Raw genomic sequence first — 16,693 nt, forward strand, 5'->3', positions numbered from 1 at the left:
GACCGCAAACCACACAAACCCTGCCCTCATGAAGCAGGCATTCTTTCACAAGACAGTAAGCAAGTAAATTAAATCCTGTTTGAAGGTGTTAAGTACATTGGAGAAAAGCCAAGCAAGAAAGAAGAGAAAGTATATTGGTGGGCAAGGCTCTAATTTTTAAAAGGGATTCTAATGAAAGGGCTCATTAAGGAGCAGAGAACAGAAGAGATGTGAGATCTGCTAAGTCCACGCAGAGAATGATAATTGCAAGTCCCAAGGCAGGAAGCAGCATGCCAGGATTTTTTTAAGGTGCAAAGAGGCCTGTGTGAGACTGAAACAGAGGAAGTAGGGGGTTAGAGAACTGCTAGAGGGCAGATCAGAGGACATTGTGAAGGAGCTGGTCACAGGGTATTGTAGGTCAGGGTGAGAACCTCGGAGAGGTGGAACTTTTCAAGAGTGTTTTGACCAAACGAGTAATATGATTGGTGCTTTTCTCAAATGTCAAATGGAGTCCTGGTTAGCAGTGGTCTGCTAACTGAAAAGTCCATGATTCAAATCAACCAACTGCTCTGCAGGAGAAAGATGAGGTTGTATGCTCCAGTAAAGATTTGCAGTCTTGGAAACCCTCAATAGAAGCGAATTAATGGCAGTGGGTTTTTGGTTTTAATACAATCTTTTATATATACATATATGTGTGTATATATATACACATATATAATCAAGAAAATATACATATATATAATCAAGATAAATATATTATATATGACTAAGAACATGCATTAACTTAGTTTTTTCAAAAGTCACAATGTCTTTTCTTTTTCTTTTTAAATCATTTTATTGAGGGCTCATACAACTCTTTATCACAATCCATACATACATCAATTGTGTAAAGCATACTTATACATTCATTGCCCTCATCATTCTCAAAACATTTGCATTCTGCTTGGGCTCTTGAAATCAGCTCCTCATTTTTCTTTTTTTCTTTTTCTTTCCCCTCCCTCCTCTCTACCCCCTCCCTCATGAACCCTTGATCATTTATAAATAATTATTTTATCATATCTTACACTGTCAACATCTCCCTTCACCCACTTTTCTGTTGTCCATCCCCCAGGGAGGAGGCTATATGTAGATCCTTGTAATTGATTCCCCCTTTCTACCCCCCCTTCCCTCAACTCTCCCGGTATCACCACTCTCACCACTGGTCCTGAGGGGTTCATCTGTCCTGGATTCCTTGTTTCCAGTTCCTGTCTGCACCACTGTACGTCCTCTGGTCTAACCAGGTTTGTAAGGTAGAATTGGGATCATGATAGTGGGGGGGGGGGGGGAAGCATTTAAAAACTAGAGGAAAGTTGTGTGTTTCATCAATGCTACACTGCACCCTGAGTTACTCATCTCCTCCCCACTACCCCTCTGCAAGTGATGTCCAGTTATCCAGAGATGGGCATTGGGTCCCCATCCCGCACTCTTCCTCATTCACAATGATATGATTTTTTGTTCTTTGGTGCTTGATACCTGGTCCCTTCGACCCCTCGTGATCACACAGGCTGGTGTGCTTCTTCCATGTGGGCTTTGTTGCTTCTGGGCTAGATGGCTGCTTGTTTATCTTCAAGCCTTTAAGACCCCAGACGCTATATCTCTCGATAGCAGGGCACGGTCATTCTTCTTCACCACACTTACTTATGCACACATATGTCTTCAGCGTTTATATGGGGAAGGTGAGCACACAATGCTGATTTTTGTTCTTTGATGTCTGATACCTGGTCCCTTAAACACCTTGTGATCACACAGGCTGGTGTGCTTCTTCCCTGTGGGCTTTGTTGCTTCCGAGCTAGATGGACGCTTGTTTACCTTCAAGCCTTTAAGACCCCAGATACTATATCTTTTGATAGCCAGGTACCATCACCTTTCTTCACCACATTTGCTTATGCACACATTTGTCTTCAGCGATTGTGTCGGGAAGGTGGGTATCATGGAATGACCATTTAGTTGACCAAAGTGTTCTTGTATTGGGGGAGTACATGAGTGGAGACCCAATGTCCATCTGCTACCCTACTACTAAACCTATAAATATATGCACGGAGATCGATTTCCCCCATCATCATAAATATATTTACATATGTACATGCCTATATTTAGGCCTCTATGTATGCCCTTTGCCTCCTACTTCTTTCCTCTATTTCCTATTGCTTTCTTCTTGTCCCACTACCATGCTCAGCCTTCATTTGTGTTTCAGTAATTCCTCTCGGTTACATTGCCCTTGATCACTCCTTACCAGTCCTCCCACCCACTCCTTACCACTGGTTTTGAATCACTCTTGTTCCCTTGTCCCTGGGTTGGTTAACACCTCTTCCCTTCCCCCACCTCCCACTCTCCCATGCCCCCCCAACCATCATTCTGTTGTTATCTTCTCCACATTGTTTATCCAGCCTATCTTATCTAGATAGACCTGCAGATATAATAATATGTAAATAAAATTGTGGATAGCACCAAACACATAAAAACAAGGCGACGAAGGCGGCAGCAACAACAACAAACTAATAAACAAAAAAGCCAATGACATGCAAAATCTAAAAGAAGACAAAAAGGGGAAAAAAGGAGAGAAAAGCCTGTTAACAGTTCAAAGTCTGTTTGTTGATCTTTAGGAGTGTTTTCCAGTCAAGTCTGATGTGGTGGCACAGCCTGGCCCCAAAGTCTATTTTTGATACTCCCTCGGGACTTCCTTGCTCTGCTCCCCCCCCGACATTCTATTGCATGCCTTTAATCTTTTGCCTCGGTGTGGTGGGGTCAGCTCGGTCACACATCCCACATTGTGTCTCCAGTGCTGTCCCATGTAGGGCCATGGGTCAGTGCAGGATGTTGCATCTCACAGTGGGGCCGGCCATATGGTCCTCTCTGTTCTTTGGCCACTCCGAGCAGGGCTATTGTCCTCTGAGCTTGGTGGGCCATGGTGTGCTCCACTCTCTTCCTCCCCCTTCATTTGCTTCTGCTTCCTTCTGGGTATCGTACGTCGGTTCCTTTCCCTCACCAGACAATCTATTTTCATTTTCTGTGGCACACCCTTCCATGGTGGGGATCAGGCTGATTCTGGTTGGTGCCGGGCATATAGTCCAGTCTTTTTATGGATTCCTCCTCACGTTATGTTGCCCTCCTGGTTTGGCGCATCATGGTGGGGCCTATATGCACATTCCAGTTCTGTGGGGACACAACCAATACTCTCTTCTTGGGTGGATGACATGGGGGGCACAATGTCTTTTCAATAGGAGAGTTCGTTGACTGGCAGCAGCTATGTTTTGTGTCTAGTGTGGCCATTCGAAGGTTGAGAAGGAAAGTTAGTGAAATCCCTAATGGAAGGCTCCTCTCCACCCCACTGTAAAGTACCTCCGGAGAAAAGGCCCTTGCAAGGCGACCAGCAGCCTGCTGTTTGTGCGGAGAGCCTGTTATTAGGTATTGCACACCTGCTTTCTTCCACTTGTTTGCCCTGGTTTATAGCATGTCATTTACTGATGTTATGTCTCATTGGCTCAAATGCCCTAAAAACCAAAGCAGACAGTTGCTATGGAATCAGGGTGGATTCATGGTGGTCCCATGTGTGTCAGAGTAGAACTCTGCTTCACAGGGTTTTTCACTGGCTGATTTTTTTTCTGCTGAGGAGCTTCTGGTGAACTTGAACCTCCAGCCTATCAGTTTGTAGCTAAGTGTGTTAATCATTTATACTCAGGTCACCCCACCTCCCATCCCATCAGTACACAGCCAGGTAGAGCATGGACCTTCAATAGTCTCTTCACTACCTGAACTCTAGCTCCTTCTGTTTACCTAGCGCATGTATGTGTAAGGTATATGAAGATATTCATATGTTGTTAGGTGCCATCAAGTCAGTTCCGACTCATAGGGACCCTACTTCCAACTGAAAGAAACACTGCCCAGCCATGCGCCAACCTCACAATTGTTCCTATGCTTGAGCCCGGTGTTGCAGCCACTGGGCAGTCATGGTGTCAATCCATCTCATTGCTGTCCCTCTACTTTACCAAGCATGGTGCCCTTTTCCAGGGACCGCTCTCTCCTGCTAACATGCCTAAGGTATGTGGATGAAGTCTCCCCATCCGTGCCTCTAAGAAGCATGGTGGTTGTATTTCTTCCAAGACAGATTTGTTGGATCCTTGGTAGTCCATGGTCCTTTCAATAGTCTTTGCCAGCACCATAATTCAAATGCATCGATTCAATTTTTAATGTAGGACTAGGGATCTGTTTGTGATGTTTTGAAAGTGAGGATGCTGTGTAGAAATTGAGAAGAAAATTCTCGCTTTTCAAAGTCTTGACTTTGATCCAGTTGGAACTCCAAAAGAGCACCCATCTGTTCAACAAGGTAATCAGGAGAGGGGTGTGTGCCGCCCAAGCAAAGGTTGGCAATTTAGGATCACATTTGTAGAATGAATGTCAGGACTAGTTGATTGTGGTCCGTGCCCATCTAATAACTCCTTAGGACCCCAGTCGTGTAAGGGCGCTGCATTGGAAGATACAATCGTCCCTAAGATCCATTATGGGTTGTACTGGTGATATTCCCAAGAGGGCACTCAAGAAGTATATCAACCTCCAAGCCTAAATTCAAAATGTTTGCTATAAGCCTGCATTTTTGGCTATATTAATTGGATCATGAAGTTTTGCCTTGGCGGTTTTCAATGTATAGAAAATAAACATGTAGCCACTGTGGCTCTTTTGAATTTTATATATAAAACAAAAGGGGGACTTGTGGGGAGAAGTCAGACACTTGCTGCCAGACTGCTGTCTCATCCCACAGCAGGGCTGGGCCTGCTCCCTGCTGCTGGGGACAATGGCCTACTTCTCTCTGAAGCTTTGGGACCATTAGCTTGGTTCCTCTAGGTGGGGTTTGCGCCCTACTGATAATGTTCCTATGGAGACCCAGAGACCAACCCCTAGACCACCCACTCATTGCTGTGTAACCTATAGTGCAGCCCCTTCCTGTGACGTATGTCTTTACCTGTAATTAGTGGGCTGGATTGCCCCCAAAAGGTATATAGGTGTGAGTCAGCAGAACTTCTCTCTCTGACTCTCTGACTCTCTGACTCTCTGACTCTCTGACTCTCTGACTCTGAGCTCCTTGCTGCTCACTCCCTGGTCACTCCCCTCTCCCTTGTTCCCTTTCCCTCCTTCCCTTCCCCCTCTCTCCACGTGGACCACCAAGCTGGGCTGAGGTGAGCAATGTTGCTATGTATCATGCCTGACTGTATTATTGTATTATCTCTCATGCTCTCGATGACTTTAATATAATGCTTATATATCTCAAAAAAAAAAAGAAGAAGTATATCAAGGCTGGTTAAAGACAGAATGACTGACTTTCAGTGGACAAATCTGAACTCGTGGAGAAGTTATGATTATGCTTAAATGGACATTAAGGCAGCATGTTTGAATGATGTATTCTCTTGGAAACTTAAGTACAGGATGTGGTGGGGGACACTTTAGTGGATACAAAGGAGTTAGAAGACTTTATTTCCTCCCGCCAGGCTCTTAAAAGGTTAATGGGAACACAATTAAACCATCCAGGGCAGGTGAATTGAGTATATTTTGTTATTAAGTAGAGAGCTTGTGCTGTTTTTTTCCCCCCATAGTCTTGTCTGATCCTCAGTCATCTGAGGAATGGACATTGAGGGAAGTGGTTTCCTTCCAAAGGCCTTTCTCCAGTGCTGATTGCCTGCCTGCTAACAGCTTTAAGGTACGCACTCGCCTGGCCACTGTGCATGTTAACTGCCTACAGATTTCAAACACAAGCGAGATGTGAGATCACCTTTAGGAGGTTCTGAAGAGGGGTGTGGCATCAAGGGAATCTCCCAAACATTAAGCTCCTGCCACTTTAGGCAGTACAGCTGGTCCTGGTTTCTAAGTCCATTAATCTCCACATAAGTGGCTTTGCTGGCCCCAATTCCTCATAGGCATTCACCTATATGTTGTCTATTTATATATCTGGGTCAGCAGTGGAGCTCAAGTGTGATGAACTAGACAAGTCTTGACCTCTGCTTTGCTCCTCCTTCCTTTCTCGTGCTCTTGAAGTCTCGAAGCTGGGGCAAAACTCTTAATTAGTTGCCATCAAAAACCACAAACATTTTCCAGGAGAACTCGATGATACTTATAAATAAAAAGTAAATGTCAAGAGACTCTGAATAAGCTGCCTTTTAAGAGTCTTTCCTGGACTGTCTCTCAGTGTGCTCATAAATGGAGCACGATGTTTTTGGTGTTGTTATTTTTGCTTCCAGAGCCTTTCTTTGGTGATTTCTTTGGTTTGGGGCCTGTGGCACAGTCCTGAGTAGATTTGGGGGTACGCAGAGGAAATGAGAAACCAATTCAGGGCTGCCCACTCTTTCTCATATTTCCAGTAGGGCAGCGAGTCCTTCATAACATGCCCAGAACATTGTTGTGGCCGTATGCATTGAATAACGGAATTAAGTATTATGGTGGAGCTGTGTGTGCCTTGTTTGCAGGGGGTTAGTTAAGGTAGTAAAAGGTTCTGCTTAATAAAGTGGTCCTTCTAGCATCTTGGGAGGTGGAAACTTTGTTTGCCAGGTGCAGGGCATGTCTGGAGCAGTTTCTAGGAAATAAGTAGTTGCTTCACCTCCGAGGTGAAGGAAACGCCTGTGATGAGCTGCAGTTCCTGGTCAAGGCCCTTTTCTGCCATTCAAAACATCTCTGCTGCCTTTGACAATTTGCTCTTCAAATCATGGCTGTGTGGTCACAGATCAAATTCAAAGAAAAGCTAGAATTTGTGACAAATTGCTCTAGGTTCATAACCTAGCGCTTGATGCATAAATTCTATGGGTTGGCTATAAAAACTCACTGGTTGTGAGTTGATTCTAACTCCTAGCACAACCCTATATGCCAGAGTAGAATTCCTTCAGGTTTCCAAGACTAAATCATTACAGAAGCAGCCAGCTTCATCTTTCCTGCAGAATGGCTGGTGGATTTGAACTACCAGCCTCTTGGCTATTAAGTGATATGCTTAAACCACTGAGCCACCAGTCGATAGGCTATAGCTGTTTTAAATTTAAAATATGCTCTTTACTCAGCTGCACTAGACTCGTAAGAAATGAAAAGAGCGCCCTGTCCGGTCATTGGCATACCTGGGATCAATGGACTGTCTTGGAGTTTGGTTTCCCATCAGTCTTTGGAGGATAAAAACAGCCTCTATCTGTCATGATTCTTTCTTCTTCTATGGGCAGCTACTTTCACAGACTTGTCCACTCTGTCTGGTTTCCCCACACTGTTCTTCATCTTGCCTTCCAGTGTTGTCCTTGAATTAGTAGCTGTCTTCCTCCAGCCAGAGCTCTCAGTTTCCCTCCCCTCTGCTTCTGTTCCTGAGACATGCTGATCCCTGACATGTTGCTTCTGGCATCAGCCCTCCCCTGGAGTTCATATTGAAGCATTCCTGAAGCCCATAAAGGCTGCAGGTATCCTCAAACTACGGTCCGCGGGCCACATGCGGCCCGCCGAGGACAATTATCCAGCCTGCCGGGGGGTTTTGCCCCCGTTTGTTGTTTTTTTACTTCAAAATAAGATATGTGCAGTGTGCATAGGGGAATTTGTTCATAGTTTTTTTTTTAACTATAGTCTGGCCCTCCAACGGGTCTGAGGGACAGTGAACTGGCCCCCTGTTTAAAAAGTTTGAGGACCCCTGGGCTAGAGCCTAGGTTCCCGGACTTGGCTGATCATTGTAATCACCTGGGATTTGGTCCAGCTATAGATCCCTAGGCTCTAATGCAACCTAATAAATCAATCTAGAGGGAGGAGCCCAGGCAGCTGTAGTTTCACCAGATCCCCAGGTGATTCCGATGATCAGCCAAGTTTGGGAATCTATGGGTTAGATGACCTGCCCAAAGTCACACAGCTAATTCACTAAAGCTGCAAATAATACCCCAAACTTCTAACTCCTAATACAGAACTCGTTGCCAGCGAGTCCTTTCCAAGGCATAGCAAGTCGATATGGAAGAGTAGAACTGTCCCTGTGAATTTCAGAGGTTTAACTCTTAATGAAGTTAGAAAGCCTCATCTTTATTCATTGGGGGTGGCTGGTGGGTTTGAACTGATGACCTTGTGGTTAGCAGCCCTACACATAACCTACTTTGCCACCAGGGCTCCTTCTAATTATCACCCACCTAAATATACCTGCAGGGTGCATATTTCACCTGACAAATTCCAATATCATTTGTGTTCGTCTATTTTTTTTTATTTGTTCATCTATTTTAAAACACTAAATAGACACACAGATTACTTATAATAAAATCTGAAATTATAAACGTGACAAATTCTCAGGATTGCTTCCTAGAGTTTAAAGAAGACCATAAGATGCTAGAAGCTACTGGTTTCTTCGATTTTCTGGTGCCAGAAGCCCAGGTGGTATGCTGGTTATGAATTGGGCTGCCATCCACAAGGTCAGCAGTTTGATACCATCGGATGGTCCATGGGAGAAAGACCCGGGGCTTTCTGCTCCTGTAAACAGATACAATCTCAGAACCTCAGAGGCTGTTCAAACTGATCCGGAGCAGGGGAACATTTCATAATACTGCCGTGTGTACTCCTTGAGAGAACTGATCTGTCATCCTCTGAAATGATGACTGAATTGTAGCTTTCACCTCAAATTCTATCTAGCCAAGATTTCTGCCTATCGTGCATTTCTTTTGGCTGTTTTTTTCCCTTCTATATTCTACTTTCTATCCCATATGGCTTTTTTGGAAAGGGTCTTTTCTAGTTTGCTTGTGTATCTGTGGAGTCCTAGTGGTGTACTGGGTTATTCATTAGACCACTACCCTCAAGGTCAACAGTTCCAAAGCCCCAGAGCTCCTCAGAAGAAAGACTAGGCTTTCTACTCCTGTAAGGAGTTACACTCCTGAAAACTCACGCGGACAGTTCTACCCAGCCCTCTGGTGTCACTGTGCGTCAGAATCTATATAATGGGAGCAAGTTTGAGTTGAATGTGTGTCTAACTCAATTTCCTATTGTCCTTTTTTAAAGTTGCATGATACACTAAACATGAACCTGGGCCACTGGTAGAATGGCGATCATATATATGTTCACAGACCTGAAACCCGTGAGCACTGGAATTCAACAGGACAGCTTAGTTTCTCCAGGTCTCCAAAGTTTCCCGCCATTGGTGTGCAGGCCCAACACTTTTCTATCCTTTCTTTTAGTGGAAAATATTTTTAATTTTCCTTCGCTGACAGATTCCCACCTTCCATAAAGTTCTGGCTTTTTCAGGTTTTACAGTATTCTGGTTTCGGGAATGGGGCTTATGTACCTTATTCTCTCAGACCCAAACACAGAGCCGATTTTCATTGACGCAGGAAGGAATGTGAACCAGTTTAATGAGGCCTGTCTTCTATGTGCAGGGAAACCTCAAGGAACATCCCTCTGGGCAGCCCTGTTTCTCCTCTCTGCAGATCAGGCTCCAGTGGGGATAGCAGAAAATTGGTTTTATTTTCTTAAATTTTTGTTTTGAAGAAAGAAAAGGGATTAAAAATGTCCTTATTACTCTTTACCTTAAAGTGAGAATTTGTAGTCCCTTTGAAATCCTGCATATCATTATTTGTTATGGTAATCACTGAGCTGCACTAATTCGCTGGTCCCAGAAATACAAGAGAGCATTCAAGACAGTGGCAAGGCTCAGTAGGACGGTTTTCCTTAAAACCAGTGTGTGCCCAGGCTGACTGGAAAGACCAGTATTATAGACTGCAGCTGCTCAGTCCATGTCTGAAGTGCTTCTGAATCTTTGGAGGCAAAACAATGACTCATTTAACTGCATTTTTGTTCTTCAAGATATTTACATTGTGATGTTCACAGCTTTACATAGGTGAAATAGAGTGATAAGCATGGCGGGGAGGTGTTCTCTTGGGTTCCATTTTAAGTGACCTCACAGTATTCAGCTGATACAGATGTTTTAGAAATACTTGGTCCTAGATAGGTTCGGTTTTATAAAATAGAAGCTATTAGGTGCCATCGAGTCCACTGGCATTCATAGCGACGCTATGCGACAGAGCAGAATTGCCCCATTGAGGTTTTAGGTTGTAATCTTTTGGGGAACTGGCCATCTGGTCTGGTCTGGGAGGGTTTAAAATCACCAGCTGTGCGGTTAGTAGCCGAGTGAGGACCCAAAGACGTGAAATGCATGGTTGTCAGTGAAAACAGAGCCTTTACTTTGTGCCTGAAGATTGAATGATAAAAGACAAAATTGAATGATAAGAGTTCAGGCCCTGCCATATTATATCTATGTAGTGTTTATTGAATTATTCCTTATGAGTTAATTGTTTAGATTCTAGGGGCTACGAAGCACTTTCATGTATTTTTCCCCCCATTTGGATTTGGCCGAAGAGGCTTTCAAAGAAAGTACTTTTTATGGAAACCACCAGGTGTCAGCAGAGGACTTGGAATGCTTGGCAGCCTCCGTCCTCTGGGTTTTCCAGCTAGTCACAGCCCATCCCCATTGGAACTTTTAAGTTTCAAGGCTTCCTCTGGGCCAGCTTCTCCTAAGTATCAGTGTCAAGCACTTTCTCTTCAGAGCCATGCCACAAGGATTCACCCTTGCCTTATAAAAGTGGCACTAGTTCCGTGATTTTTTTTTATGTGACCCTTTTAATTCTGTCTTTCATGGCAGTGATTGTACAGAGTAGAAGGGCTACCAGAGTGGGGATTAGGAGTGTATCACCAAGCCCTTGTAGTCGCTGGTCCCATCTTCCACCTTCACCTGGTCTGGGGAAGGACGTGTGGTCCACTCCTCCACTTACGCACAGAAGTAATCTGATCATGAAAAGGGAGCTGAATAGCTCCAAACGGTGGAGGCGGGTTTTCAGAGAGTAGAGGAAAGAGGTCTACACGTCTTCAGGGACACTGCTGTTCAGTGTGTTGTATAGCATTACTCTCTGGTGTTCACTGACACAGACTGAGGCAACCATGTGTTCGTTGACAGGGAAAACCTTGGGGAGGTGGGTATTGAGATGTAATAGGCTTGTTTTTGCCACTGTCCCATCTTCCTCACTTGAGTAGGCAAGCTACATCCCAGGGGGTTGGTCGAGGGCACAGGGTGAAAAGATGGGGCAAAACGAAAGAAGTGCTTCCTCTGCTGCCCAAGCTTCTTTCAAACCTCCATCGTGTTAGAAATGGTGACACTTCGGACGCTTTCTGATCCAAACAAGTTGCTAAGCTATTGGTAACTTGGAGGAGAGGCCAGCTGGGGAGATGACTAGAGACACACAACTAACCACTGGATATAGCTGCTGCGGTGTGCAGCCTGCAAGGGGCTGCCAATAAGGCATAGCCTGTGACCCTGCGTCTACCCCCAGACATGAAGACTTGACTAGCACACAATGTTCTAGACTTCAGACATTCCTCAGGGCCAGGCAGCAGGTTTTGTCAAATCACGTTACAGCTAATTCCAAGAATGATTCCAATTCTTGTGTGCCATACTACACAATAAATTATTAGTGTAAATAAGACTGCATATCAATGGGAAATCAGGCATTGTCAGTAGTTTGCCTTTGTAGAGGCTTTGATACTTGGCAAAGCAGATCGCCTTCTTCCTTCAAACATCATGCAGGGTATTGTCAAAACACACGGAATATACACATGCTACCAAAGACAGTGATGGGGTTATGCTCTTTATTGGGTGGGAGGGGGGATCAGGAAGCGGGTAGATATTCTGCAGTGATTACACTCAGCTCAGTATTGGTGAAGCAGCTGGGAGAGGGTCCTGAGACCTGTCTTATGACAGACTCTTTAAGCTGCTTTAAAAAAATTATTTAAAAGTTCTTCGTTGTTTGCTTGACTTTCATTGGACATGGTAACTGCCCCTGAGCTGGTGTAAGGGCTAGATCTAATTGCCCCAAATCAAGATCTCTGTGCTCTGTGATTGTTTTAGTCAATGGTCTCTTCCAGGCTGCTTCCAGCACTCCTGCAACATGTGCCACGTTTCTCATGGGCCCTTGAGTCTCTGGTCCAGATCCCATGGCTCTGTGTTCATTCTTGCCTAGCCCCGCAGTGGGTTCACACCCTACGCTTCTCACTTTCAGATCACTGGAGTGATCCTGTTGGCTGTTGGAGTATGGGGAAAACTCACGCTCGGCACCTATATTTCCCTCATTGCGGAGAACTCCACCAATGCTCCTTATGTTCTGATTGGGACCGGCACCACTATCGTCATTTTTGGCCTGTTTGGATGTTTTGCAACTTGCCGAGGCAGCCCATGGATGCTGAAGCTGGTAAGTCACAACATAAGTGCTGCTCTTTTATTGTTAATTGGCTTGCATTTGAATATAAATCATGTAAAGGTGAAGTGGCTCTTCTTGAGGCCCTAGACAAGACGTTCAATTTCATTCACTTTGATTTTAACCCAGACTCTTACTTAATCCACCCTCTAATCCCTCGGAGAGAAAAACCACTGCAACCCCAGCCTGGCACAAGTGATCCAGTCTTGGGCCTTCCAGGTGTAGATGCTGGCACAACAGTGGCCAGTAATTCCAGTGGGCTTTTGTAACCTCATGGCAGGATCTCCTGTTCCAGTTTGAAACTCTGAGAAATGTCCTGATCACTTGAGTGCAGCTTTGGTGGGCAACGCAGCATCTTGAACATAAGCAGCCACTCAGTTCCAAGTTGTTAAAGAAATGCTTTCTGCCTCCTTGAGCCTATCCATGCTTCGATGCATGTGCCTGCTCTACTGTAAAGCCCATGGGTGTTGAGATAAGTGTCCCTGCTCAGAGGGTTGATGCTATGCCAAGTAATTGACAACCAGAACCTGCGCTGGGTACCTTTACTCTAATAGGACAGTGATATTTCCCAAAGGGAAAGGGAAGACTTAGTTGAAATGCTGTTATTTTTTTTTCGGTAGACCAGATTTTTAAACTCTTCGATACACCAGTTGCCTAATACTCTACTCACTCCCCATGCTCTTCATTCCTGAGAAATCATGCTGATAAATTTTATAGTTCAAAGTTGGCAAGGACCTCTCCTCCCAAGAAAATTTTAGTTGAGAAGGATGTATTTCAGATGTTCTCCTTCTGAGAAAGGGAGAGCAAGGATTCCCTCAGCACCAACCCCGTTAACAACACCCGGAACATCTGGTGGCAGAGCTGAGCCACAAGCATGATCCGCCCAAATGGCCACTGATCATCTCTCTGTTGGCACTATTATCGTGGGTATGGTGCTTTCGCTGGCCAAGTTCCGCCTTCTTCATGCCCGGACCACCACTGATTTTTCTGGGTTGGTGCAAAAAAACACAGCAAGGCTCTATTGAGCAATTGCTGCTGTGACCTACTCACTCAATCCTAGCACCCTGAGTCCACCTTCTGGTATGTCTCACTATCACTAAAGTTTCTTTTGATGTAGCGTCATGGTCCTCAATCCAGGAAGCATCGTTTGAATCACCTGGACAGCTTTTTAAAGAATCCCTTCTTAGGTCTCACCTTCAACCATTAGGCCCAGGTCTCTGATTGGGGCACGGACCTCACATTTTGTAAAAGCTCCCTCAGAGGAGCATATTGTATAACCAAAGTTGAGAACCTATTGTTCCATAGTATGAATAGCAAGTGACACATTGACTTCAGAGCCACAGAAGAGAAAGATTGCCCTGAACCAAGCAACAAAAACACCCTACCCTTCCCTTCCTAACCAAGAAAGGAAAGGATGCTGGTTCTGAAAGCAGATTCTACCTTAAGTCAACTTAGTGTCAAGGTTGTAGCTTCCCTGGGCTTTTGTCCCCAGGTATCAAAGGAGAGGAGACAAAGTCACCAAGGATTCTAACACTTAATTTGTTTTTTTCATGGGGCATAGGTACATAGCATGGCTTTGTTCACACATATGAAAGCGCCCCTCTCCCCCCCACCCCCACCGCATAGAAGAGAGGGTGGGCTGGTTCCTTGTATTTCGGGGGAAAGGGAGGCAGCACCAGAAAGTCAAAGTTGCAAATTGTCAGACTTGTGGCCAAAGGAAAGAAAGTCTTCTGAGTCATTGGAATGGTTTAGAAACTGAATAGGATACTGCGGGTAAGCAGGTTAAGGGAGTGGACCCACCCTTACTAGATGACCGCTGTTAGGAAGCAGTAAGGAGAAAACTGTGTCTGGTGTCTCCAACAGTATTTTATAGCTCAAAGACTGTAATTCTAAAGAGTAGGCAATGTCATCATTGTGAAAGGCCCTTCCAGGTATCTCAGGGTTGAGTCTAGCTGACAGGCTCAAGGCCTATCTCCTCAGCACGTGCACACCGACATATGTACACATATTAGGCGCCGTCCTAGACTTAAGCTCATGTGGATAAATACGGAGGAATGGATTTCCTACATTTGTTTCTAGGCGGTGTGAGGGTTTGTCTAACCACCGCTGACCCAGAAGTAGCCTTGCCCTGGAGAAGTGGCACTCTTCCCGATGCTGACATATCTGACTTGGTCCTTGTCCATTTGCTTTGCAGTACGCCATGTTTTTGTCCCTGGTGTTCCTGGCCGAACTGGTAGCTGGCATATCCGGGTTTGTGTTCCGTCATGAGGTGAGTAGACAAAAATTGGAGAGCTCGGGCAAAGGGTCATGAAACCCTTTGGCATGTGGGGGAAACCGTTTCTCCCAGTGGTGTTGCACTTTTCCGAGGGGTCACACATGATCGGCTGAAATCTCCATAAAAAACACAACACAAGCATTTCGGCCCACTTGCAGCCCTTCCTTGTGGATCTTCCTTTCTCTTTCTCTGGCGAGCTCATAAAACGATGCTCCAGCCTGTTTTTAAGCAGTGACCTTCCATCTGGGCCACATACCCCTTTTAAGAGAACTGCTTCAGCAGTGTGCCCGTGTCTATCTGTATCACCGATGGGTTCTGAGATGCCAAAGCCAAGCCAAAGGGATTATTGTGCTGCCTTGTTAATCGATTATTGTTCCCCCTAAACAGCAATAAAACCAGAATGTGCTATAAAAGTGGGTTGTGGGGGCAGCTATAGGTGGGGAACCCACTGATGTGTAATGTGTTAACGGTTGCTCTAAGTGTGCCCTCAGGGAATTATTGTCAGTGTCGTCCACTCAGTTCAGAAACATTTCACCCATTGGTGGTCAGTTTGACCATATGCCGTGTACCTAGGAGGACACTTGACACTCCAGCTTCATCAGATTTCCAGGGGAACAACTTGAAAGTTAGCCCAATATCAAAGGTGTTCACAGAGGAAGAAAAGCACCTTGTTAGCCCTTTATGAACATAAAAGAGCTCTCATTCTTCGGTCTCCTTTGTTTATTTTTGCTTTGATAGAGATGAGTGAAAATTGATTTTGCGTTATTCATATAGTAGAATAGTGATAGATTTCTGCTCAAAACATCAGATCTTCCAAACTCTCCCCCTCTCAAACCCTGCCTCAGTGGTTCTCAATCTTCCTAATGCCGCGACCCTTTAATACGGTTCCTCGTGTTGTGGTGACCCCCAACCACAACATTATTTTCATTGCTATTTCATAACTGTCATTTTGCTACTGTTATGAATCTTGTGACTCCTCTGAAAGGGTCGTTCAACCCCCAAAGGGGTCACGAACTATAGGTTGAGAACTGCTGGTCTACGCATTATCATTTCTCTGAGTAAGAGAAGTTATACAGGAAAAGCATGGGCATTAATCAATTCAAAGAAATAACGAGAAAATTTGGGCTTGTGGTTTGGGAAATGCACCATCACAGTCTTTTCGGAAACCAAGGAGCCAATGGGAAGAATGTGAGGGGAGCCATTTTAAAAATTTCCTTTCTAAGCGTAATAAACTTCTTAGAGAATTCTTAGTTCTTTTGTCTTAGAAAATGGGATATTCCCTCAGTGGCCTACCGTTGTCCCTAGAGATTCAGAAGAAGGTAGACAGGAATATGAATCTAAGTTAGTTGGGGTGCAGAGGACTGGAACCACATTCCTCCTTGTCTTCCATAGATCAAGGACACCTTCCTTAGGACTTACACCGATGCCATGCAAAATTACAACGGGAACGATGAGCGAAGCCGGGCAGTGGATCATGTGCAACGCAGCGTAAGTTCCAGGGCAGGAGATTGGAGTGGGAAGACTTGTGAGGTCTGGGCTTAGACTTGCAGGCTACTGGTCATGTTGCACCCAGTGGCATTTGCTTTTCATTCCTGTTCTCCAACTCTGCATCTAGTTAGATTTCCAAGGGGGTCAGGGGGGGAACATCCCATACTTGACTGGCCTCCGGTTTTCCAGATGATTTGTGTCGAGAACGACCACACCCTCTGGGGTGTCTTTCACCTGTAATAATTGTGAGGAATCACAGAATATGAGTTTGCCCTTAACATCTGAACGCTACGAAAGGAATTGGTCACTAAGTGCATGGCCTTGCTTAGAGCGTGACTATCTAGAAGTGATGCCTTTGGGCTGGGTAGAGAGCTTTGGTGACCTGTGTTCACTGGCTCATTGACTTAAGTAGGTGTAGTAGAAGTGGAGAGTGGACATAGCAGGAGCAGGAGGTCTGTCAGCTATGTGAAGTGGCCAAGGTGCCCAGCACTTGCAGAAGAATTGAAAGAAACAGATGACATGTGTCCTGACTGGAGGTGCTCAAGCCTGACTGCCCATCCGAATCACCTGAGGGAATCGTGGTGGTGCTTTTTAACTGCCGAAGCAATGCTGGTATTTTTATTTCATGATTTATTTCGCTAACATTTCAAACCCACTGTAAAGAGTTTCAAGGATAGTATAAGTGACCCCTGTA

At 45.0% G+C, this 16,693-nt stretch overlaps 1 protein-coding gene across 1 annotated transcript in view; it reads left to right on the forward strand.

The window, feature by feature from the left end:
* TSPAN7 (tetraspanin 7) overlaps positions 1-16,693 on the forward strand; it is a 124,519-nt gene that overhangs the window by 94,793 nt on the left and 13,033 nt on the right. Inside the window, exons 2-4 of the mRNA XM_004714566.2 lie at positions 12,042-12,230; positions 14,431-14,505; positions 15,904-15,999. Of these exons, the coding sequence (XP_004714623.1) occupies positions 12,042-12,230; positions 14,431-14,505; positions 15,904-15,999 (360 nt within the window). The remainder of the gene's footprint in view (positions 1-12,041; positions 12,231-14,430; positions 14,506-15,903; positions 16,000-16,693) is intronic.

Source organism: Echinops telfairi, unplaced genomic scaffold (genome assembly GCF_000313985.2).
Source record: "Echinops telfairi isolate 266 unplaced genomic scaffold, ASM31398v2 ScPeMD7_26;HRSCAF=91, whole genome shotgun sequence".
Lineage (NCBI taxonomy): Eukaryota > Metazoa > Chordata > Mammalia > Afrosoricida > Tenrecidae > Echinops > Echinops telfairi.